The sequence below is a fragment of the Hibiscus syriacus genome, unplaced genomic scaffold (genome assembly GCF_006381635.1).
Source record: "Hibiscus syriacus cultivar Baekdansim isolate YM2019G1 unplaced genomic scaffold, ASM638163v2 tig00111614_pilon, whole genome shotgun sequence".
NCBI lineage: Eukaryota > Viridiplantae > Streptophyta > Magnoliopsida > Malvales > Malvaceae > Hibiscus > Hibiscus syriacus.
This window is the reverse complement of record NW_024063134.1, coordinates 393,789-418,109: the sequence shown is the minus strand read 5'-3', so window position 1 is coordinate 418,109 and position 24,321 is coordinate 393,789. Positions and strand designations below refer to the sequence as shown.

Below are 24,321 nucleotides of genomic sequence, written 5' to 3'. Positions count from 1 at the left end.
GTGCTATAATATAGGGACTTACATGGGAATTTTTAACTTATATGCCATACTTCCGGTACCAAAGGAATTTGATAAGAAACATAGATGTGTTGTTGCCTTATCTTCTTTCTCATCGCACCCGAAATCCGAACAACTAAAAAATGGCGACTTCAGCTGCAACACTTTCCTTCTTCTCATCCTCCCTTTTCCTCTCTTCTCCCTCCGCAAAGCTCCCAACTTTCCTTTCCCTCTCCTCTTCTTCAAAATCCATCCTCTCAATTTCTTCCCAGCTTTCCACTCTCCCCATTTTATCCTTCACCGGTGAGAAAGTCGGCGAAACCTATCTCGAGCTCAAGTCTGCTCCACCCGAGACCGCTCGAGCTGTCGTTCACCGAGCAATCACCACCGACCTTCAAAACAAGCGTCGCGGTACCGCCTCCACACTCACCCGCAGCGAAGTTAGTGGTGGTGGGAAAAAGCCTTATCCCCAGAAGAAAACCGGAAGGGCACGTCGTGGGTCTATGCGCACTCCGCTCCGTCCCGGCGGTGGTGTTATCTTCGGACCGAAACCCAGAGACTGGTCGATTAAAATCAACAAAAAGGAGAAAAGATTGGCGATTTCGACGGCATTATCCAGTGCAGCTGAGAACACGATAGTAGTGGAAGATTTCGGGGATAACTTCGAGAAGCCAAAGACGAAAGATTTTATCGAGGCGTTGAAGAGGTGGGGATTGGACCCAAAGCATAAATCTATGTTTTTGTTGATGGATGTGCCGGAAAATGTGGATAAATCGAGTCGGAATATCGGGACTTTGAGAATGTTGACTCCCAGGACACTTAATCTGTTCGACATTCTGAATTGCGATAATCTGGTGCTGACTCCGGATACGGTGGAGTATCTGAATGGAAGATACGGAGAAGAGTATGAAGGTGAAACTGAGGATGAAGAAGAAGAAGAAGAAGAAGAAGAAGAAGAAGAAGAAGAAGAAGGCGCTGAAGGTACATCTCGTTTTAATTAGTATTATTAGAGAATTCTTGTTAGTAATGGTACTATTCATTGTCATCTTTCATTGCATTACATTTTGTTGTGATATGTGAACTTCTAGGAGATGATGGTTGTATTTGCGAAATAGAAGAAAATGCATTTAGACATGTTTAGATCATTAGAATGTTCAGGGCTCGTAACTGGATATTCAATGCAGATGCTGCTGAGAAATGAATATTCATTTCGGCATGTTTAGTTCATTCGAATGTTCAGGGCTCGTAATCGGAAATTCAATGCAGATGCTGTTCGGAAATTATCTTTGTTTGTAGTTTAAGTGCACATTCAAATGGTAAAGATGCATAGAGAGTATTGAGATGCTATTCAAATGGTAAAGATGCATAGAGAGTTGAGATGCTTGTTCATCTTCAGAGAGAGCTGAGTTCGCCGTAATGAATAATTGCAAATTTGTCTATGGTGTAACAAGTCCTAAATTTTTCATTTTCATAATTGAATATATGGGGTTTCGTATATTATCTCCTGAGCCTGAGGAATGCAAAGAGGAGAAAAGAATTTGATTTCCGTTTTCAGTTACCATCTTTGTTGATTTCTATACTCGTTGTGTTAATTTCTTGAATACTTTCTTCAGAGGCAGATGAGAATGCGGATGGAGCGCAATGAACTGCTCTTTCCATCGGTTAACCTACGAGCCATGTCATACATGCTGAAGAAACTCAAGGCTTGGCCTAAATCAAAGATTGTTGTAGGCTAGTTTTGGTGATTTATTTAGTGCATTATTTTTGTATCTTTGCCATTTAGTTCATTAATGCTCTAATAACACTCTTGCAATCCAAGCTTTTCCCGGATTCATTCTCCCTTTGTTTTGATTATTTTTTTCCTTTTGTTATTCATTACTTAGATAAGATTAACATGCTTGCTAGCAATGAACAATTGTGTTCGAGTTTTTATAACATTAAGACATCCTAAACCTGAAATTTCATGTTTGTTGTGAACATAGTGATTAAACGAGTTCAATTTAGGGATATTTTGGTGCAATTGACCTTTGAAGTTTGGATTTTATAACCTTCTGTGTTTCTAAAACAGTATCCCAAATAGCAAGATATCAGCCAATTTGATGTTTAAACCATGTAAGGTAATTGAAGACTACAAATCTTTGTTCATCCTATGTTTACAGCCGTGCCTGCATATCTTGTCTTAAAGAAAGCAAAACTGTCCTATGTGTATATTGCATAGCACTAATGACAGATTAGTGTTGAAGAATCAATAAAGGTTCCAAAAAGAAGGGGAAAATATAGAAATTCAAAGCCAATGAAACCCCAGGGATGGTTGGATCAATGATTTATGCTGCCTTTTTTTCCATTTCTTTTTGGAAGGTCCACTGAAACCGCCGTTGTTCTTCCAAATATCAGAAACAGAGTTCTTGTGGCCCTGTACATCTAAAGTTTCCCAGAACCTCATCTTTTAAATCTGGGTGCCGGGGGGATTTGCTATGTTTCTATACGATGTCTCAAACATCTTGAGCAGTGTCTGAAGAGCTAAGAGGGTAACAAGTATCCTCTCCTCCGCTACTCCATAGAAAATCAGCATAGTTTGCCAAATAATAATCGTTATAAGGCTCTGCTTCAATGGCTTTCAAGAATGTTTGCTCAGTGTCTGAAGAGCCAAGAGGTAACCAGCAACCGGCTGTGCTCTTCTGCCATTGTTTCCGGCTTGCCCTCCCGATGATGCTCCCGGATTATAAAAACCATCCAATAGAACGCCTTTTTCATCTAACAATAAGCCCGAAATTTCAAAGATTTTGATCCAACAAAAGTTCTCGCCTTTGCACAGAATCTGATTCAATAGATTACATAACATGAGTTAAAACCAAAATTTTAAACTTTGACAAGTACATAGATTAAAAATACTGAATTAAAAATACAATTTACCTATAGTATAAAGTGTAATAGAAGAAGTTGACCCAAAATAGAATAAACTCTAAACTAATGGTGCATTTGGTTCACAGAATGTAAGATTACCAGTGTGAATGTAAGATTACCAGGGAATAGGATTACTGAGAATGTTTTATTTTGTATTTGGTTGGTTTAGCAGGAATGTAAGATTACTGCGTTTGGTTAAAAGAATAAAAGATTATTGGAATGTATATTTGACCAAATTGTCCTTATTATATATTTATTTTTTTAACAAGTTGGAAAATATTTATATATTTTCTTTAAAAAAATTTAAATTCATAAAATTTATTTATATATTTTTTACAAAATTGAAAATACAAAAAAGTTTAATGAAAGGGTAAAATTTTATTTTAACCCCTAAACTTCATATAAAATTTTAATTATAGATTTTTTTTTTGTAAATATAAAATAGTTTAAGGATAAATTTGAAATTTAACCTTCGTAGAATTTTTATTATTCAATGACTGGAGAAGGATATTTTTGGGGAAAAAAAATTAAGGGCATTTTAGTCCAAAATGTCGGTAATCCAACAATACCTAAGGAAAGGGAGGTAATGATATTCCCGGTAATATATCCAAAAAATCTACTATTGGTAATAAAACATTACCAGTGATGAGATTCCCGACCAACTAAACATGGAAATGTAGATTCCATTCCTATGAGAATCTCACATTCCTTGAACCAAACAGCCCAGGTTTTTCTTATTGGCTGATATTTTATGATTTAATACATCCCCACAAAGTAAATGGTATCTATCTCTTATTCAGCAACATATAATTAATTTATTAATGGAATAAATGCAGTAAATGAATAGAGATAAAAAAAATAACAAAAACTTTATTAAGGAATCCCCACGAGCAAAGCTTGCAATTACAAACATTTTCAAATGAGAAGATGGTTCTTTTTTTCCTCTCATATATATATATATATATTTATTAGCTTGAAAAATGGTCTCAACTCTTTGTCTGCAACACCCTTTATCTTCTCAGTGCTCAGATCTCCCAAATGTAAATATATTTTCCCAAAGGTCTACGGAAACAGATGGTTGGAACGTCGGCATCCTCAAGATGGTGGCGGAAAAAGGCGGTGCCAACGAGGCTAGGCTAGGTTGAGTTGAGTTCCGAGTTGACAATAGTTTGATCTATAAACAAGCAGAATTTGGAATTGATTAGTGTTCATTAATGAGAAGAAAAACTACATGGGAAGTTTGGTGTTTACTTACCCAATGGAGCTGAATTTTATGAACAAAAAAGCATGCAGAAATTGCGATGTAACAAAGGCAAAGAACTACTCCTTTCATGTAATGTGAAGTTCCATCGTGGCAAAATAATAATAATAATAATAATAATAAATAAGAGGAAATTATAAATATTATAATTAATAAGTTAGTAAAAAAAAGAGAAGAAAAATAAACCCGTAGGGTAAAGATCAATTGGGATTAGAGCAAGACATCCAGTTTCAAGAAGACTGAAGTCAAGATCAATTGGGATTCTCATAATCCACCCTACTACAACACACAAGGGAACCAGAAATATATATATATATATATATATATATATATATATATATATATATATATATAATGGTTGATTTGTTAGAATTGATTTAGAAAGTTGTTTCTTGATCAGTTTGTAGTTGTTAGCCTACATAGAAGAGAGGGTGCCCTTGAATTTTTCATTTTCATTATTGAATCTACGGGTTTCCGTATATTATCTTCGTTTCCTCCTTAGCCTGAGGAATGCTAAAAGGAGAAAAGGATTTGATTGCTCTTTTCAGATACCACTGTTGTGGATTGAGAATAAAGAAGAAGAAATTATCGAAGAATGAGGGTTTTAGAAGAAGAAGAAGGAGATTACAGAAAGGAAATTCTCATTCATTCAAATCATAAAGGAAATGTGCTCTACATGAGGTATTATTTAGTTACAATTTGTACGGGTAAATCTAGCAATGACAGCTGGCAATTCTCTATAACTAAATGCTTAACAAACTGATTTCCTTTTCTTTTGTTGTTCAGGTACTGGACCACTTAGTTGGGCCGCTCCATCTCGCCCCAAATTCCCTTGGCCTGCCTCCACTTCATCAGATAAGTCAAATTCCCCTCGTGCTTCAATCCCTTTTCTGATTTCAATCCCCAATTTACTCTCCTGAATCCTTAACCCTTCTTTCTCCATAATCCCTAACCCTCCTTTCTCCATTCCCAAATCATGCTTGTTCCTCCGTTCTCCATCTTCTTCTCCAACTATAACAATACCCGCCCCACAAGACGAGCCCTATCCCCAAGGATCAAACGTAGGAAACTGGCCACGCAGAAACGAATAATCTTCCCAAGTATTATTCTATTCATCCAAGTTTTCTCATCGAACCAAAAGTTGAGTGACTGGCTTTCCATTTTTATTTACGATACATCTTCCTACAATTTTCAAGGGTTTTATCCGCAACTGACCATCTTCGTCTATTGCAGGAGGATCTGTAGCAGTCACCGATGAATCCCAGATGAATCTTTTCAAAAGGCTTACATGAAATACAGGGTAGAGTCTCGAAGAATCAGGTAAGTCCAATCAATAAGCCAATTCACCTATTTTTTCGAGTATTTTGTATGGTCCGTAATATTTGGCAGCTAACTTAAGATTTTTTTTCACAGGGCTATTGAAGATTGTCGATATGGCTGCAATTTCAGGTACGCCAATTCTCCAATTTGAAAAACCCTTTATGATCTACTTTTATCAGCCTGCTGCTTCATTCTGTTACTGGCTAATTCTAACTTATGCTTGACCATTTTCCTTATATGCTCCCTGTTAGTCATAATTTCACTAACTGACTGAACTGTAGCATCTGTTGGTCAAACCATAATAGGTGGTTTATACCCATATAAAGCCTGAAAAGGAGTTAATTTTAAAACAGTATGGTAAGTGGTGTTGTATCACCATTATGCCTGAGGTAGCCATTTAGCCCAATACATAGGCTGATAAAAACAAATGCCCCTTAAATACTACTCTAAACACTGATTGACCCTCTCTGTTTGTCCATCCATTTTTGGATGATAAGTAGTGCTGAACAGTGTCCTTTTACCCAACTGTTTCATCAATTCTTTCCAAAACAAACTAGTAAAGGTCTTATCTTTGTCAGAAATGGCCATTTTAAGCTGGCCATGTAGTTAATAAACATTATCTAGGTAGAGTTTGACAACCTCTGCTGCAGAATAAGGATGCGATAAGGACAGAAAGTGATTGTATTTGGTAAATTTATCCACAATGACCAAAATACAGTTTTTCTTGAAGGAAGTAGGCAAACCCTCAATGAAATCCATAGTAATGATTTCTCAGGCTAGATTAGGAACAGGCAGGGGCTGGATCAAACCAGGTTTTGCTACATGTTCCACCTTAGTTTGCTAGCAAACTTCACAACACCTCACATAGGTAGCAACCATAGCTTTAAGATTTGGCCAATAAAAATTTTACCTAATCTTATAATATGTAGCCTATGCCCCAGAATGTCCACCCTAAGGAGAATCATGCAAAGTCTGTATAACTTTCAACCTAAGGTTTCCATTAGCTCCAATATAAACTCTCTCATCATATCTAACAACAGCCTTAGCATATTTCCATTTATTGTCAGCAACATGATTAATAGTTAAGATGGAAATCCAATTCTGAGCTAGAGAGTCATCCTTATAGCTTTCTTCAATCTCTTGAACCCAAATAGGAACTAAAACTGTCACTCCCATAGTCAAACAATGAGCTTAATCCTCCTATGTTCTAGATAAAGTATCAGCAACTACATTTGATTTCCCCTTTTTATATTGAATAGTGTAGTCTAAACCCAATAGCTTTGTCAACCATTTCTTCTAAATAGTGGTAGACAACTTCTGCTCCAAAAGAAATTTCAGGGGCTCCTGGTCAGTCTTAATAACAAATGGTCTACCCTCCAAATAATGTCTCCATTTGGAAATAGCCAAGAGAATAACAAGATATTCTCTTTCATAAATAGATAGAGCTGAGTGTGTAGGACTTAAAGCTTTACTCAAATAAGCAATAAGTTTTCCCTCTTGTGAAATAACAGCCCCTATACCCCCAGAGCTAGCATCTATTTCCAGATAAAAGTCTTAGAAAAATCTGGTAATTCTAAAACTGGAGCAGAACACATAGCTTTCTTAAGATCCTCAAAAGCAGTATAAGCATCAGTCCATTGAAACCCATCATTTTTTAACATTTGTGTCAATGGTCTGTTAATAATGTCATAATTCTTTATAAATCGCTTGTAGTATCTTGTCAGACCAAGAAATCCTCTAAGAGATTTAAGGGATTTAGGCTTGGGCCTAGTATGCATAGCTTCCACCTTACTAGGGTCTGTAGACACCCCTGCATCAGAGATAATATGGCCTAGATACTCCACTTTAGTCTGACCAAAAAAACATTTGGAAAGTTTTGCAAATAATTGGTTCTTTTGCAAAACTTCCAAAACTAACTGTAAATGTTCAACATGGTCTGTCATACTGCTGGTGTACACCAAGATATCATCAAAGAAAACCAAAACAAATTTTCTAAGGAAAGAATTAAACAATTCATTCATAAGGGCCTGAAATGTAGCAGGAGCATTAGTAAGGCCAAAAGACATTACCTTAAATTCATAATGGCCTTGATGTGTTCTAAATGCAGTCTTGTAAATGTCTTCTGGTTTAATTCTAATCTGCCAATAGCCTGACCTCAAATCAATTTTTGAAAAGTAAACTACCCCATGTAGCTCAACCAATAAATCTTCCACTATAGGAATAGGAAATTTGTCCTTAATAGTCAGACTATTTAATTGTCTGTAATCCACACAAAATCTCCAAGTGCCATCATTCTTTTTAATAAGAAGGCAGGGAGAGGGAAAGGGGCTTCTGCTAGGTTGAATGACAGAATAAGAAAGCATTGTAGTTATCTGTTTTTCAACCTCAGCCTTTTGATTGTGAGGAAATCTGTAAGGCCTCATATTAACTGGTGTAGCATTAAGTTTAAGTGGAATGACATGATCATGAGACCTCTAAGGAGGTAGCCCTTCAGGTTCAGCAAAGACTGAACTGTATTTCTCCAATACATGTTCGAGTTCCATAGGAATAGAAGAAGAACTTCCTGCCATATTCAATAGGAAAATATGCCCCATAATATCAGAATCCCCTGCACTCATTTTTAGTAATGTAGCCCCTGAAATTTGCTGTAATTCAGTTGAGGGTTGTTGTCCTTGAATACAAATATGCTTTCCTTCATGATCAAAACTTAAAGTCATATTATTGAAGTCCATTAATATTGGACTAAATAACTTCATCCAATTCACTCCTAAAACCATGTCACTCCCACCCAATTTAAGTAATCTAAAATCATGCAAAAATGTATGTCCCTGTATTTGCCACTGTACTTGGTTGCATCTAGCAGTACTGAATAGTTGTTGGCCATTAACCATAGTGATGGCCAAAGGATAAGGGGTAGTGATCTGAATACCAACATCAACCCATTTAGGAGTCAAGAAACTGTGTGTACTGCCACTATCAATTAGGATATTTAATGATTTTCCTTGTATAGTGCCCTGGATTCTCAATGTAGTATGACTAATAGAGCCAATAATAGCATTCATAGAGATTTCTAGGGTTTCTTCTTCTGTTTGTGGAGATTGATATGAGTCTGTAGGCAAAAATTCTACTGGGGAAGTATCAATTTCCTCAGTAATCATATTCAGTTGTCTGTTTCTACATTGATGACCTGTGATGTATTTTTCACCACATTTAAAACAGAGATTATTCTGCCTTATGTACTCAATAAGATTTTGCTTAGGGTTTGATACTGCTATAGGTTTTGTAGTTGCTGGCAGTGAAGATGGTTTAGAAATAATAATGGGTTTGGGTAGGGTGGGGATTTAAAAGAAGGCCTCAACCTTCTATTCTCGAATTCCACAGATAGTTAATAGAGTTTAGCTTGCTTACATGCTTCAGACAAATTCTTAGGATCTAAAGCTTTGACCCTATGCTTAATATCATCTCTGAGTCTACTAATAAAAAGTGACACAATAAATTCCTCAGTCAAAGTAGGATTATGCAAAAGCATATGAGGTTGTAACTCCTTAAACTTCTCTTGATAATCCTCTACACTCCTCTTCTGAGTCAACTTAGTAAACTCCTCTACAATATCAGAAAAAGATCTGTCACTGAATCTGTGACAAAGATTAGCTTCAAATTCATGCCATGTAACATGGTGTTTTTGCATAATATACCCATCAAACCATATTTCAGCCTTGCTTGTTAAATACATAGTAGCTACCTCTACTCTCTGCTCAACAGGAATGCCACAAATAGAGAAATATTTCAAACATTTCTGAATATATCCCCTAGGATTAGCCTCCTCAATGAATGACATCTCTATTTTAGGTTTATGCCACATAGTCCCTGAGTTGTTAAATGAATCCCTTGAGCTTTTTTTCTCTGTTTCCTGACCTAACAGAATAGGTCTAGATTCACTGTTTTCACCCCTTAGATTTTCATGTCTAGAACTATTCTTAATATCCCAGGCTCATCTGCTTTATAAGTAAATCTGGATTTGTCATTTACCATAGTTACCAAAACATGACTTTTCTCTTCATTTTTAGAAGCATTAGGAGTTTGTACCTGTTCACCATCAGCATGTTCTTGCTCACCCGTTCTGCCTGTTAGAATCTTTAACAACTCTTCAACATAGCCTTGATTAGTAGCCATCCTTGACTCCAGTGTTGTGATTCTGTTTTCTTGTGTTTCCCACCACTTAGGTGGATTAGTCTCATCATGTCCTTGCTTCACTAATGTTGTTAATTCTTCCATCTGTTTTTGTAGGCATGATAGATCAGCTTCAGCCATGTTCTGATTCTTTTTTGTCATGCCCACTGCTTTCCAGAACCGAGGCTCTCGATACCAATTTGTTGTGGATTGAGAATAAAGAAGAAGAAATTATCGAAGAAGGAGGGTTTTAGAAAAAGAAGAAGAAGGAGATTACAGAAAGGAAATTCTCATTCATTCAAATCATAAAGGAAATGTGCTCTACATGAGGTATTATTTAGTTACAATTTGTACGAGTAAATCTAGCAATGCCTGCGGGCAATTCTCTATAACTGAATGCTTAACAAACTGATTCCCTTTTCTTTTGTTGTTCAGGTACTGGGCCACTTAGTTGGGCCGCACCATCTAGCCCCAAATCCCCTTGGCCTGCCTCCACTTCATCAAATAAGTCAAATTCCCCTCGTGCTTCAATCCCTTTTTTGATTTCAATCCCCAATTTACTCTCCCGAATCCCTAACCCTTCTTTCTCTAGAATCCCTAAACCTTCTTTCTCCATTCCCAAATCCTGCCCGTTCCTCTGTTCTTCATCTTCTTCTCCAACTATAACAACCACCTTTGTTGATTTCTATACTCCTGATGTTAGTTTCTTGAATACTTTATTTAATGCAAATGAGAATTCTGATGGAGCACAATGAGCTGCTCTTTCCGTCGGTTAACCTACGAGCCATGTCATATATGCTGAAGAAACTCAAGGCTTGGCCTAAATCAAAGATTGTTGTAGGCTAGTTTTGGTGATTTATTTAGTGCATTATTTTTGTATCTTTGCCATTTTGTTCATTAATGCTCCAATAACACTCTTGCAATCCAAGCTTTTCCCTGTTTCATTCTCCCTTTGTTTTTATTATTTTTCCCTTCTGTTATTCATTACTTAGATGGGATTAATATGCTTGCTAGCAATGAACGGTTATGTTCAAGTTTTTATAACATTAAGACATCCTAAACCTGAAATTTCATGTTTGATGCGAGAACATAGTCATTAAACGAGTTCATGTTTAGGGACATCTGGTGCAAATTTGAATTTTATAACCTTCTGTGTGACGTGTTATTTAGCTTGAACTAGCCTCTGTTCTAAAACAGTATCCCAAACAGCAAGATATCAGCTGCGCACAGATCACCCTCTGGCTTTCCATAGAAACTTGGCATATTTACTGTATGATTCGGTGCCGGTTGGTTCACTTGTATTGCTTTCTTGAACAAAAAGTAAAAATAGAGAGGTGAAAATCTCCTCTCTCCATGTTGACTCTGTTTTATCAAACCATTCATCACCCTCCGTGCCACCAGCAACCGACTGTGCTCTGCCATCGTTTTTTCGGCCAATCAAAGTGGTTTTCTCGCCCGATGATGGTGTAGTATCGAACTTTTTATGCTTACGATCTTGGACGTTAACTTCAACCAAAGAAACATAGGACCCCGAGTGTTGTTTCCCATGGAATGAACGGAGTAATTTGCTAACAATATCATGACACCCGTTGAAACAACCAAAGGAACGACGAGAGTGCATCTTGTTCTCAACTCCAACGAGGATCCCTTGTAAATCTTCTTAAAGCAAAAGTTTCCGCATTTGCAAACTCTGACTATGAATCTCCCTGATGATATAAACCATTCAAAAAAACGCCTTTTTCGTCCAACAATAAGCCCGAAACCCTTCTCGCCACTGTGATATCCTCAGCGGTAATTTCAAATACTCTGTTCCCTGGTCGGACCTTACCGAATCCGAAAAACCCGTGCTTCTTTTGTAGTTGGATTCGTTATCGTCGTCCGACAAGTGAAAATCCAGTGGCAGCTCCTGAATTTTCGAGGAAAATTCTTCATCCGAGAAATCGTTTAAACAATCAAAACCTGATAACATATTTTACATGTTCAATAATTAAACATTGCATTCTTTTTAACAATTTTTATTTAGGGGGGAAAAAAGAATAAATCTCAAACTCTAAAACACATAAACACATACAATTACATATAGAATGCATGATACATGCATTCACTAAAGGTCTAAACTATACAAAAGATATAACTGCATTTGGAAAAAATTTCTTATTGGCTGATATTTTATGATTTAATACATCCCCAATAAGCAGATGGTCTTTATCTCTGCTTCAGCAACATATAGTTAAATTATTAATGGAATAGATGCAGTAAATGAAGACAGAACAACAAATAACCAAGACCTTATTAAGGAATCCCCAGAAGCAAAGCTTGCAATTACGAACATTTTCAAATGAGAAAGTGGTTCTTTTTTTCCTCTCATATATATATATATATATATATATTAGCTTCAGAAATGGTCTCAACTCTTCATGTCTGCAACACCCTTTATCTTCTCAGTGCTCAGATCTCCCAAATGTAAATATATATTCTCAAAGGTCTAAGGAAACGAATGGTTGGAACGTCGGCATCCTCAAGATGGTGGCGGAAAAAGGCGGTGCCGACGAGGCTAGGCTAGGCTGAGTTGAGTTCCAAGTTGACAATAGTTTGATCTATAAAAAAGCAGAATTTAGAATTGATTAGTGTTCATTAATGAGAAGAAAAATTACATGGGAAGTTTGGTGTTTACTTACCCAATGGAGCTGGAATTTTATGAACAAAAAAGCATGCAGAAATTGCAATGTAACAAAGGCAAAGAACTACTCCTTTCATGTAATGTGAAGTTCCATCCTGGCAAAATAATAATAATAATAAATAATAAATAAGAGGAAATTATAAATATTATAATTTTAATAAGTTAGTTAAAAAAAAGAGAAGAAAAATAAACCTGTAGGGTAAAGGCAACAACAAGTATTGTTAGAGCAAGACATCCAGTTTCAAGAAGACTGAAGTCAAGATCCATTGGGATTCTCATAATCCACCCTACTACAACACACAAGGGAACCTGAAATATATATATATATATATATATAATGATTGAAGATGACAATATGTTAAAGATGTTTTTGAGCTTGTTTAAATCTTACAGCGAACATAGAAATTTGAGTTGCAGAACCCAGAGCAACACCAAGTGATATGTCCTGAAACAGGTCCCAAAACACATAATAAAGTTACGTATAGATAATTCAACGTAAAATTATGTATTATACTTAGATACTAAGATTTTACGTAAAAAAACTCCATAAAAATTATAAGTTTAAGTTTACCAATTTATTCTTGAAAGCAAAAATGATAGCTCCAGCATGTTCAGCAGCATTCCCCACAATAGGTATCAGAATTATGCTGATAAAGCTAATGGAAATTCCCCAAGTTTCCGATGCAGCCTGATATCCATCAACACACACATCCATCACTATACATATACCATATCTATATATATAGTAAATATATTATATAAATATTATATATACCTCAACTGTGCCCACCACATACTCAGATAGCAAAGCTATAACGAGTGTCATACCAACCAGCCAGCTGAATCCACTCCAAAATCCAATCACTGCTTTTTCTTCATCTTCATCCTCACCATCCCCTTGAGCATCGAAAATCTGTCTATGAGTTTTAAGCTGGAAGATGATATATCCGATATAAGCCACGAGCATAACCACACTACTCGCTCTCGACAACTCCAGTGTAGATTTGGCAATCGAAATCCCACTAGGCTGTGCTGCGTATCTGAACATCAACGGCAACATATGGCACAGCAGTCCCAGCAACAGCAGACCAGAGTTCACATCAGCTTGTTTCTGCACATTGTATACGTAATTCCAAAGCATTAACAATTCAACATTCTCAAATTTTATACATAGAGAAATAGAAATAGCTTACTCGATCATATCTTTGCTCTTTCTTGAGGTTAGCTAAGCCACCGCAAAGGAGAGAGGTGCCGAGAACAAGGAGGAGATTGGAGAGAACAGAACCCATGAGAGAGTACTTGAGGACAAGGATTTTGTTCTGGTAAAGTGCAAATAATGCTATGATCAGCTCTGTTGCATTTCCACATGTTGCATTCAGCAGCCCTCCAACTGCAAATATTTCCAAATCCATTTCATTGTTTTCGATTCTCTCAAATTCTTAAAATAGTTGAGTTATCAGTAAGTATAGTCTTGGAAATAATACCTGTTGGACCTGTATAATATGCAATTTGTCTGAATTTATAGGAAGAAACCTTGTTAGAAATCTTACATGTAAAACTATACGATATACGTGCATGGAAGGAAAATGGTTAATTTGTAAATGGACCTCCAACTATACAACTTTTAACAATTTGACCGAAGGAAAGGCTGGTAGAACTTACTCAGTGAGAAAGCTGACACGCTCGGCAAGGGGGGTAAGTCCAAGCAAGCTCAAAGCAAATATCCATGGCTATTAACCATTTAAAAAACCCAGAAAAGGAAGAATAAATAATCCAAATTAAATTAAAACATGATAATTAATCAACTTTGATACAAACTTACTCTTCCAAACTTGTAACAATCAGCAGCAATGGCTAAAGGGATGGCAGGGAAAAGAACAGCAAGTTTTGTCCCTAAAATCACTTCTTGCAAGTTGGATAAGAACTGTCTAAGCATCTGAAACCGAACCGTCGAAACCAACATGGGGTCAGATTTCTTACGCATGAACGAACTTGACCTGTTTTGTGCTGTCCTGATAACTCCACCATTATTATTACATGTTTCTTTGCCCATCAAGCTTTTGTTAGACTCCCCATTCTCCATGTAAGAAAGCTCTCCTGCAGACTCCATTGATGAAGAACAAAGAAGAAGAAGAAGGGTCAAATGCAAATGCAGGTGTTGTTTTGTTTAGAGAGAAATGATTATTAAGAATAAAAGTAAGTGGGGAGCGTTTATGATTTGTATATGCATGGCGATTATATAGAGGTGCCACTGAAGCGCTAAAATATTTTATTTTCTGCCATTGTTGAAAGAGTCGATCGAGAGGTGCGCATTGGGTTTCATGCTTTGGCTTTGCAGTTTCCTAGAATTTTCCCGCTCTTTTGTTTCCATTCTTGCATGCCTGAACATTTTTGCGTACTGTTTGTTTACCCGTTAGGATTAATAATCTTTTATTTCTACCCATTTCCTCCCGAACAAGTTAAGTTAAAATATTAGGGTAAATTACATCAAATATTATATAATTTTAGGGTTTTTATTATACAGCTTTAACATGTAATTTTAGTTTTGGCTTAATATAAGCATTGGACTCTTAAATCCAAACCACGTGACGATGAGATAGTTATTTCCCGTAAACTTAAGTTTGTATATTGATTTTATCATTAAACTTTGAAATACTTTCATTTTAAGTACTAAATTTTAGTTCGCGTACTATTTTGGTCTTTGCAGCTACTTGGTTTGTTGTTGTCGACCGATCTCTGTCCATCAGGAGTAATCATTCATCACAATATCGATATCAAAATATTTCTATTTTATTCATATTTCTTCTCATCAGATTAGTTTTCTCGTGAAACCCACTCAAAATCGAAAAAAAATCATACAAAAAGTTGTTATTTTTTGCTTCCACGTTAGTATCATGTCAGCATCTAACTATCATATCATCATTTTCTTAGCGATTCAACGACTCAATGCTATAATTGAAGCCAAAACGAAAGCTCAACGCTACAATTCAAACTTTTTAAAATTCAAAGATAAAGTGGATACAAATCTTAAAGTTGAGTGGTAGTTAGTGTAGTTCACCCTAAAAAGTATTAAATTTGTAGGTCAAATTGCATATAAGGTCCTTGTACACTTAATATCACTACTATATATATGATTTCCGAATGTTTTACTTCTCAAAAATGTGTATTTATGGATGTCTTAATTTCGTCAAATAATTTAGAGGGTAGCGTATGGGTACGTATACACTCAAAGGGTTGAGAAACTTCTTGCTATTTTCAGAGCTTGGATTTATACTCAAAGGGGAGAGAATCTATCTACAGACCCTTCAAAATCCCCCTATAATTATTTGTTAAACAAATTTTAATTATATTTTATATTATATATATAATTTAATTTGAAATTTAATCCAACTAAAAGATCTGTAAGGTAAATTAAGATTTGGAAAAGTATTATTTTTAGTTAATCTAATTAATTATATTAATTGAATTAAGAATCAATCGATAATATAAATAACGTATGGAGACGATATTTGTAATTTTATAAATTAATATTTTCACGTCAAAACAACATTAAATTTAAGATAATTTTTTTTTTGTGGGAAGTTAACAAGTGCATTTGTTTTGGACCAACATGAAATTGAATGAAATTTCCGTTTAGGTTATATGGCAAGATGGTACATTCATATTGTTATCATGGTTTAACAAGTACTAGTTTGGGCCATTTTTGCCTTGTGGTTTAGGATCGTCAATGAAAGCTAATTACTAAGATTTTTTTATGTACATTGACATCGAGATGGAACATGTTGTTTTTATTTATGAACATGGAATAAAATCTGCCAAATCATGTTCATAGCATGACCCACCATGGAACTGCCATCAACATATAAAATTCTCACGTTCTCATCAATCCACAGCCTGGAATCTTTTGTAAAGTAATTCTTTATAAACTTGAGCTTTATTGATTCCGAAACAGAACCGTTTGGTGTAATCATATAAAAGACAGGTCCTTGTTCTGTTTTCTAAACCTCTAATGTCTCTTAATGTGCTATGCTATGATTTGGAATGACCTCGGTCATTTACCGATACGAAGTTAGGATCATTGTTTTTGTTACGTCTGCAATAGCGATATGAAACAACCAAAACAAGGTTACATGGACAATTGATCTGCAAAAACACCTTCATTTACAGTCAAAGAATAATAAGAAGAAGAATGAAAATTCTTGGTTTCTACTGAAAAGAAGAATCAATCCGAAGGAAGGGACATGGTTGCAGAAGAGAGGCTAGCAGGGCTATTCTCACAGAGTGTTAGAGCTTTCTCCAAGTTGGCAACAATGTCTGTCATGTTAGGCCTCTCTTTTCCCTCCAAATTCACACAATTTATAGCTGTATGGGCCATGAGTTCCACAGCCTCAGCCTCGTGAGCCTCCGGAACCCCGATCCTCGTATCGAGCACTGTCCGGAGATCCCCATTTGATATCCTCGGGGTGGCGTATTCGAATACCCCGATTGGCCCGCTGCCATCTTTGTTTCTGAAAACAGCTCTTTTCCCTGTCAGAAGCTCTAACAATACCACACCAAAACCATAAATATCGCTTTTGGGTGTCAATACATTGAGTACGTAGTATTCAGGATCAATGTACCCAACTGTCCCAACTGCGCCGGTTGACATAAATTCTTGATCAGATTCAGGTCCCATTAGTGATAGTCCGAAATCCGAAACTCTAGCTGTCCAATTCGCGTCTAATAGTATATTGGATGACTTTATGTCTCTGTGAATTATAGGTGGCATTGCATAGTTATGGAGGTAGTGAATCCCTCTTGCTGCATCTAATGCAATTTTGATCCTCATTCTCCAGGAATTCACTATGCTGCTCGACTTTTTGATGTTGTCCTTGTTATGCAGATGATCGTAGAGCGATCCGTTGCTCATGTACTCGTAAACCAGAAGCCTCTCATCGTTTTCGTGGCAGAATCCGACTAATCCGACTAAATGTTTGTGGTGAAGCCTTGATAACAAAGCTAATTCAGACTCGAATGCGGTTTCTTTCTCTTGGAACTTCTTCACTTTGTGAGCAGATGTTTCACTTTCACCTCTTTTAATGGCGACCTGACGACCATCTTGAAGTTTGCCTTTGTAGACAACCCCAAAGCTGCCAGAACCGATCCGGTTTTTGATTGAGAAGTTGTTTGAAGCATTCGCGAGCTCCGAGAATGAAAAGTTTTGGGTTCTCTCTGCTTGTTTTGATGATGATGATCCACTTCTTTGCCGTACTAGTCTCCTCGAACTGTTGCGCCTGATGGAGAATGATCTCAAAGGTGGGGCAATGGAGTCATTGTTATCCACAACAGCGGTCACTATGTTTGCATCAGCAACCGTCGGTTGCACCGGATTATGAGTCCGGCAAAGCAAGAACCGATATAGTCCTTGGTGTGAACTGTAGATGATAGTGCAAATCCCTGCAAAAGCTCCGATTGATCCGACGATAAAAAATGCCAAGGAAAGCTTGTTGATGCCTTTACTCGATTGAGAAAATGGCAGTGATCCTTGTGATGGACTAGGTGGTAGTATCGGTGTCAATGGCACCGGAATCGGAAGCTCGGTCCTACACGGTTTGCAAATGTTCCCTGAAGCATAACACAATGTCTCAGAATTCAGATAGGTACCACAATTACATGAACTCTGAACACATGGACCTGGAATCACCATTCCTAGAGGAACAACATTTTCTGAATTAAACCATCCATTTCCCCAACAGATCAGTGTCAAATTCCTTGTTGTCAAGCCGCAAATGAAATCCAAACCACCGACAATTGACTCAAATGAAACATCTGCCACTCTACTTGTATTACCTCCTCCCCAGCATAGAACCAGTCCGTTTCTTCTTCTGATACCGCAGCTGAAATTCCGTCCCAATGAAAGACCGGAAAATTCGAAAGCCTGACCGCGAGTGACATCGAGTTGTCCGGTGTCGTTGTTCCCTTTGCAAACCAGGAACTCTGTCGTAGTCAATCCACAAGCATGTGAATCTCCAGCGACCAAACTCGACATTGACAAGTTACCAAATTGTCTTTGGATTTCAACTCCAATCTTATTAGCACCCCAACAGATAACTCTACTATCATTCCTCAAAATCCCACAACTAAAACCACTCCCTGAGGTGATTCCACGAAACTTTAAGCCGATACCGGGTGACGGAAATGCCGAACCGCCCTTTCCTCTCCAGCATCTAGCAATACCCGAACCGACTTCTCTAGCACAAACATGATCATCACCCACGGCCAAGTCGGTCAACGGGACTCCGTAGTTCGAATATATACGTTTTGGCCTAAAACTTGATGAATTCACCAAAGTTTGAGTCTCCCAACAGTGGATGCTGGAACCACCTGATCTAAGGCCACAAAAGAAGGTTCTGCCACCGGAGATTGCCTCAAACGACACGTTCGGCAATACCGACACAATGAGTCCCTTTTGGTAGCACTGGACTTTCTGTGTTGGATCACCAGCTATAATCCCACAAACGGTTCCCGTGCCGAATGTGACAGCAACCGTGGAGGCCGATCCCAGAGCGGTAACAACATCGGATTCCGTCGTTAACGAGACGATGATGGTGGCGAGGAGGGAAACGGTGAAGGAGAAGGGCGTGGGGGTCATTTCAGATATGGTAATTTCTTGATATTCCTCATGGAAGAAGAGTGAAAAAGCAAGAACATAGGAGCTGGGGAGAGAGCACGACGGCAATGATAAAAAAGGGAGACGAGTGAGTAATAAAAGAATACAAAAGACATTAATTCAGACAGGCTCGAAGCATGTGGTCCAATGAAAACGGTGATGCTAGTTTGGAACAATGTCTTGGATCAAGGCAAAGCAATACCCTTTTTTCACAGACCTAAAGTGTTCACCTTTCTATCTGTCTTGCTCATGTTCCTACTACCAGACTTTACTTTGGGACAACTTTTAAATGTACTTTAATCATACTTCCCACATCCCAAAAATGTTTTACCCCCTTCTCTAGTATTGTTTAGGCACACTAACAGAAGAGAATTTGAAGATTATGTATCCAAAAGAGTACATAGAAACTAATGAAAAAGAATTTTAGTAATAAAATAGGAAGCACGTTCAGTTTGTGTCCTGTTTTAGTTGTTTGATCTGTCAAGTCACGGGGATGAGGTAGAGAGCTATATTCCTCAGCTGGTTTTTAATATAATATGTGTTTGGATTAGAATAATATTATTTGATGAATAAAAATCAATAATTTATTTAATTGATATAAAGAAAAATACGTAACTTTTTAAATACGAAATTGTTCAAATGAAGACAATTATGCAGCAGAGTAATAAGGGCAGTACCATTCAGTCCACCCACCCAAGTTCAAGATTTGCATCAGTACCAGTAGGGTTTTAAAATGATGGCAACTCAGAGCTTTATGTTGCTGCCCTGCCTGAAATGAATGCTCAAATTTAAAATAAAATTTATATCGTGAGGACTTCGCTTCGTATATCTGATTAATGATACGAGAGTCTTTGCATCTATTAACAATTTTTTATCAAATGAATTATGTTATGACATTGTAAAATTAGATTAAAATAAAATTCACATCACACATTATAAGGGATATATTGTCAAATGTTTTGTTAGGGTAGAAAACAAAAGTGTTCACTTGGTGTGCTTTTCTTACAAAGACATGTATAATCACGAGTTCGACGGAGGGCACGTGGGTGTCTTTCAAAGGTCATGTCATGTGGAATCACATGGGACATTGCTTGTTTTGATGAAATCCCCTACCGAATACATCACACATTATTCCTTTGAACGAGTGTCAAATACACAAATATATTAACCTCAAAATGGTATCGGAGGGATTAGATAAATAATACTAATTCAGTTTTACAAATATTATACACCCTGAAATGTGTTCATATCCTTTTTAATGTTTTTGTTCTGAATAATTGTTTTTGCATATTTTAAAAAGTTATTTGCAAGATATATTTTTGGTTAAAAAACAGCAACAGCTCTGTACAAACAACTAAGCATCCACATATCCTTCAAAAATAAAATAAAAAATAAAAAAAACTCAGCATCCACCTAGATATGTTATAACCACTTTACAAATTATACTAAAAATTATCATATTTAAATAAATTTTTTTTAAAAAAAAAAGTAAAATATTTAAAACATTCTTCTTCAAAAGAGAAATTACCATGTGCAATGTTTCAACGAGGAAACCAGCTCAAATCATGGAAGGTGAGTCTCATAAACAAAATGGGGTTTCTCAAAAGTTCTCGAATTTGCTCGAGTTGTCAGCCATGAATGATTTGGTCGGCTTCAAATTTGCCGCGAGGAAGAGGGTCATGACATTGACGAGTCAAGTTTGTGGTATGGAAGGACAATAGGTTCAAAGAAGATGGGGTATGCAGAAAGAACTCCCCTTTTGACAACTTCAATCTTCCGGTGCAAGGATGTGGTGAATTATATCGTCAAAAGTGGTTGTGTTGACGTTAACAAGGCTTGTTCTGATTAGGGCTGAGCAACGAAACCGAGAAAATCGAAAAATCGATACGAACCGAGTAAAACGGTTCGGTTCGATTTGACATTATACAGTTCGTTTTTCGGTTCGGTTTAAAATCTTAATTATTTTGATTCGGTTCGGTTCGGGTTTTCCATATGAAACCCATTTGTTCCATATTGAACCGAATAGGCAATTTTTTTTTTAAAAATTTTATAGTTTCAAGTGATTTTTTCATTGAAAAACCGAAAAACCGGTTTCGATTTTTTCAGTTTCGGTTTCAGTTTAAATTTTGAAAAACCGTTTATTTCAGTTCGGTTCAATTTTTGGTAAAAAACTAACCGAACCGAATACACCGCTAGTTCTGATGGGTTCAAATTAGCATGGAAAAAGGCATTACCCCTCGGTACGAAGCAGGAATCTTGTTTGATGCTTCCGCAAATATGAATTCTTTAGATGCTAATGGAAACCGACCCGATGAGTTGATTGCTTAAGCTTGTTGCAAGTCTGGCTTCAACTCAAGGAAGAAGATATTGGATGCTTTGTTGAAAGAAAGTAGTGGTATTGACGAAAGAGAGGGTTTTCCAACTCAAGTAATGACTAAGAAGGGTTCGAGCAGCAAGCGAATTCGACTCCCCGAGTTCGGAAAGATGGAAAATGAGAAGAATGATTATCCCTACGATCTTGCTCTTCCTAACATCAAGAACAAGATATACGTGACAGCTGAGTTTAGGATGTACACCTTCAAGATCCAACCTTGCTCGATCTAATGACTGGATTGGATGTCCATTTGTTCACCCAGGGGAGAATGCAAGGAGGCATGATCCTTGGAAATATCTTTATAGTTGTGTCCCTTATCAAATATCGTAAGGGAACGTGCAAGCAAGGCGATAACTGTGAGTATGCACATGGTATTTTCCAATCTTGGCTTCATCCCGCGCAATATCGAACTCGTCTACGCAAGGATAAGACTAATTGCACTAGGAAGATCTGTTTCTTTGCTCACAAGCCGGAGGAGCTCCGTCCCTTATATACTTCGACAAGTTCAGCCTTGCCTTCACCTACATCATATGCAACTAGTCTTGATCATGGTTCGAAGAGCCCACTTGCTCTTACCTCTCCATTTGTTATGAAACCTTCAACATCAACACCACCCTTGACTCCTACTGGAACCTCTTCTACATAGGAGAAGGGCGTGCAGCCATCTCATGTTCCTAAACAATGGCAGCAGTTTAGCAAATGCAACTCTCAATGCCATCAACCGATGATGAACCAAAAGCTTTCGGGGTCCAGTCTCACATGAACACCATCCTTTCTACCTACCAATTTAGGCTCGATGACCAGTCGCAACAACAATGTCACAACAATGGGTTCCAGAATCGCTTGTTGCTTGGATGGAAGAATTATAGGACCAAGATTAGCCAATTACCTAAAAGCAAACCCACTCCCTCAATTAATTCCTAAGTTAATGATTTAATTTTTTTTTTGAATTTTCATAAAAAATCATTAACTATATATGACTATATGGAATGAAATGGAATGGGGAGAGTTCATTACAACACCAAAGATCAAAGAATTACATAAACAAGGGATCTTACCAGTAAAGATATAATGATATGTGCATGATAAAAGGCGAGACTCAACCGAATAAAAGAGAATTACCTTACTTCACATTGTAAATCAAGATCCAATAGGACTACACATGAGCAAAAACAAAGGTATAAAAAACATCTAGAATTGAATCATTTGTATTAACCTATAGATGCAAGATACAAATCACACAAGAGTGCAAATCAGTAAATAGATGTTATAGATCACCATAAGCAATGTGACTAGCTATTTCAGCCATAGATATAGTTATTGAAGGAAACATATCTAACATGCAAATCTAAAGACCTGAAGCCTTGTTATAGTTCCAACATTTCTAAAAATCCTATCATTTTGGTCATTCCTGGCTACATAATCAAGCAAATTTCATCATCGTTTCTTAAAGCCGTATTTCTTACGTTCGTAGAACAAGTCGGTTTTTGCGCTCCCAAGATTAACAATTTTAGGACAACCATCTCGATCCTTCTCTTGCTGTGTACACTCCTTACAATAGTATGCATCAGATATTCCCACTCCTCCACAGATAACACACCTACCTTGAAACGAACCATAGTTGCATTCATCGCAAACCCGAACCAGAGTACAAGGACGAACATAGGAGTCACAGATTACACATTTGCCATCACATTTCTCACATAATCGTCCAATTGCAATACCAGGCTGCTTCCGGCACATGATCAAATCAGGGTGGTGCTTCGCCATCGCTGCAGCAAGTCGTCCTTACTCGTCAATGTCAACTGAAACAAAGAAACAAAAAGAAAAGCATACAAAAAATTTGAAACAAGAAATTTCCCTCATAAAAATCACCATAGCAGTCGGCAATTAACCCAAATACAACTAACTCTAACATAACCAAATCATATAAAAGAAAGATCAATCTTTTTGTTCGCCATAAGAAACCCATTACCTCAAATTCTTCATTAAGAAACAAACATTAAGACATGAGGGTGGCAAAACCCTTTTCTCAAAGAAAAAAAACCGGCAAGTGAACTACAACCTTTGGATCAAATATTCTTAGCAGAAACGGTAATCCCAGGAGAATAAATTAAGAAAGAAAAGAAGGGAGAGAGGCAATGCTGACCTAAGAGGTGTATCGAGCTTTGCCGGAGAGACTGAAAGCGATGAAGAAGCCGAAATCCGAGAAGGCGAAAGCGCTGGATATGAAATGAAAAAGAACAAAAGGGCCGCAAAGATGTCTACATTAGGGCAGTGGTAAATCAGATTGTATTGAACAAGGAATAAATATTGGGTAAACTACACAATGCGGCTTTTGTTATTTTTTATCTTACTTTAACCACAAGACTTTTAGTTGTTATGTTTCAATCACCTATATTATCAATTTGTTTCTATTTGATCATTGAACCGTTATTCTATGATGTCGCATATAAAATTAGATATTTTTTAATCAAACTCCTAAATTTTAGATAAAATATTAATGTAATATTTTAATCATAATTATATATAAACTTTAATCGTCGTCTCTTCCATTACAATTGTATGTATGTAACACTATCTGACATAAAGTTTTACGCCTACCTTTAAATGCATCTCAATATTTTTATCGGATGCTAAATGATTTTAAGTTAGAGAATCTAGTTATGTATGGGTTTTGAATAATAGCTATACTATTTGGGTTTGGGAATGTATATTAAAAGTATACAAATTTAATATGTTTGAGTTAATTTGATTATCGATACAAAGAGATGTAATACTAAGAGCAATCAGTTTTATTGGTAATTTTGTTCAACTAAGGTTGTAGGAAAAAAGATTTTCCTATATAATGTCCCCACCATATCATTTGCTCAATTAGAGTCATTGCTATAGTGACTATGGGAAGACACATAGATTGCAATGCTTCTTTAGTTTTACCGGAGACAAAATGCATGGATTGTAATGTG

The 24,321-nt window shown here is 36.8% G+C and overlaps 5 protein-coding genes and 1 pseudogene across 9 annotated transcripts; 2 read left to right on the top strand and 4 right to left on the bottom strand.

Moving 5' to 3' along the window:
• Nucleotides 1-109: 109 nt before the first annotated feature.
• Nucleotides 110-1,801, top strand: LOC120165831 (50S ribosomal protein L4, chloroplastic-like). 2 transcript variants are annotated; one of them, XM_039175272.1, is made up of 2 exons: nt 110-978; nt 1,617-1,801. In XM_039175272.1, exons 1-2 carry the CDS (start codon nt 141-143, stop codon nt 1,640-1,642), a joined length of 864 nt encoding a protein of 287 aa, XP_039031203.1. In that variant the 5' UTR covers nt 110-140; the 3' UTR covers nt 1,643-1,801. The 2 variants fall into 2 exon arrangements, with proteins under 2 accessions (XP_039031203.1, XP_039031202.1); XM_039175271.1 differs by having other exon boundaries at nt 1,611-1,801.
• Nucleotides 1,802-3,974: 2,173 nt separating this feature from the next.
• Nucleotides 3,975-14,510, bottom strand: LOC120165830 (vacuolar cation/proton exchanger 3-like). 2 transcript variants are annotated; one of them, XM_039175270.1, is made up of 11 exons: nt 14,155-14,510; nt 13,995-14,062; nt 13,817-13,845; nt 13,526-13,722; nt 13,108-13,443; nt 12,904-13,020; nt 12,724-12,777; nt 12,525-12,641; nt 12,331-12,427; nt 12,179-12,249; nt 3,975-4,015 (listed from the first exon to the last, which is right to left on the bottom strand). In XM_039175270.1, exons 1-10 carry the CDS (start codon nt 14,440-14,442, stop codon nt 12,212-12,214), a joined length of 1,341 nt encoding a protein of 446 aa, XP_039031201.1. In that variant the 5' UTR covers nt 14,443-14,510; the 3' UTR covers nt 3,975-4,015; nt 12,179-12,211. The 2 variants fall into 2 exon arrangements, with proteins under 2 accessions (XP_039031201.1, XP_039031200.1); XM_039175269.1 differs by lacking the exon at nt 3,975-4,015 and having other exon boundaries at nt 11,800-12,249; nt 14,155-14,509.
• LOC120165793 (uncharacterized mitochondrial protein AtMg00860-like) lies at nt 7,018-7,548 on the bottom strand. The gene has a single exon (XM_039175235.1). It carries the CDS (start codon nt 7,546-7,548, stop codon nt 7,018-7,020), a length of 531 nt encoding a protein of 176 aa, XP_039031166.1.
• A 1,867-nt stretch (nt 14,511-16,377) lies between the features above and the next one.
• Nucleotides 16,378-19,033, bottom strand: LOC120165829 (putative serine/threonine-protein kinase-like protein CCR3). The gene has a single exon (XM_039175267.1). The coding sequence runs from the start codon at nt 18,961-18,963 to the stop codon at nt 16,555-16,557; it is 2,409 nt and encodes an 802-aa protein (XP_039031198.1). The 5' UTR covers nt 18,964-19,033; the 3' UTR covers nt 16,378-16,554.
• A 1,481-nt stretch (nt 19,034-20,514) lies between these two features.
• On the top strand, nt 20,515-22,001 carry LOC120165792 (annotated as a pseudogene).
• A 638-nt stretch (nt 22,002-22,639) lies between these two features.
• Nucleotides 22,640-23,616, bottom strand: LOC120165780 (PHD finger-like domain-containing protein 5A). 3 transcript variants are annotated; one of them, XM_039175226.1, is made up of 2 exons: nt 23,505-23,611; nt 22,640-23,127 (listed from the first exon to the last, which is right to left on the bottom strand). In XM_039175226.1, the coding sequence occupies exon 2, from the start codon at nt 23,123-23,125 to the stop codon at nt 22,793-22,795; it is 333 nt and encodes a 110-aa protein (XP_039031157.1). In that variant the 5' UTR covers nt 23,126-23,127; nt 23,505-23,611; the 3' UTR covers nt 22,640-22,792. The 3 variants fall into 3 exon arrangements, with proteins under 3 accessions (XP_039031157.1, XP_039031156.1, XP_039031155.1); XM_039175225.1 differs by having other exon boundaries at nt 22,642-23,130; nt 23,505-23,616; XM_039175224.1 differs by having other exon boundaries at nt 22,650-23,160.
• Between the last annotated feature and the right edge of the window lie 705 nt (nt 23,617-24,321).

Excerpts from the sequence above, each read along its gene's own strand:
- LOC120165831 (XM_039175271.1), top strand. The coding sequence starts at position 141 with ATGGCGACTTCAGCTGCAACACTTTCCTTCTTCTCATCCTCCCTTTTC. Across the intron at positions 979-1,610 it reads AGAAGAAGAAGGCGCTGAAG|AGGCAGATGAGAATGCGGAT; the intron begins GTACATCTCGTT and ends TACTTTCTTCAG.
- LOC120165829 (XM_039175267.1), bottom strand. The coding sequence starts at position 18,963 with ATGACCCCCACGCCCTTCTCCTTCACCGTTTCCCTCCTCGCCACCATC.
- LOC120165830 (XM_039175270.1), bottom strand. The coding sequence starts at position 14,442 with ATGGAGTCTGCAGGAGAGCTTTCTTACATGGAGAATGGGGAGTCTAAC. Across the intron at positions 13,021-13,107 it reads ATGTGGTGGGCACAGTTGAG|GCTGCATCGGAAACTTGGGG; the intron begins GTATATATAATA and ends GATGGATATCAG. Across the intron at positions 12,250-12,330 it reads TAAAATTCCAGCTCCATTGG|ATCAAACTATTGTCAACTTG; the intron begins GTAAGTAAACAC and ends GCTTTTTTATAG.
- LOC120165780 (XM_039175225.1), bottom strand. The coding sequence starts at position 23,125 with ATGGCGAAGCACCACCCTGATTTGATCATGTGCCGGAAGCAGCCTGGT.
- LOC120165793 (XM_039175235.1), bottom strand. The coding sequence starts at position 7,548 with ATGTCTTTTGGCCTTACTAATGCTCCTGCTACATTTCAGGCCCTTATG.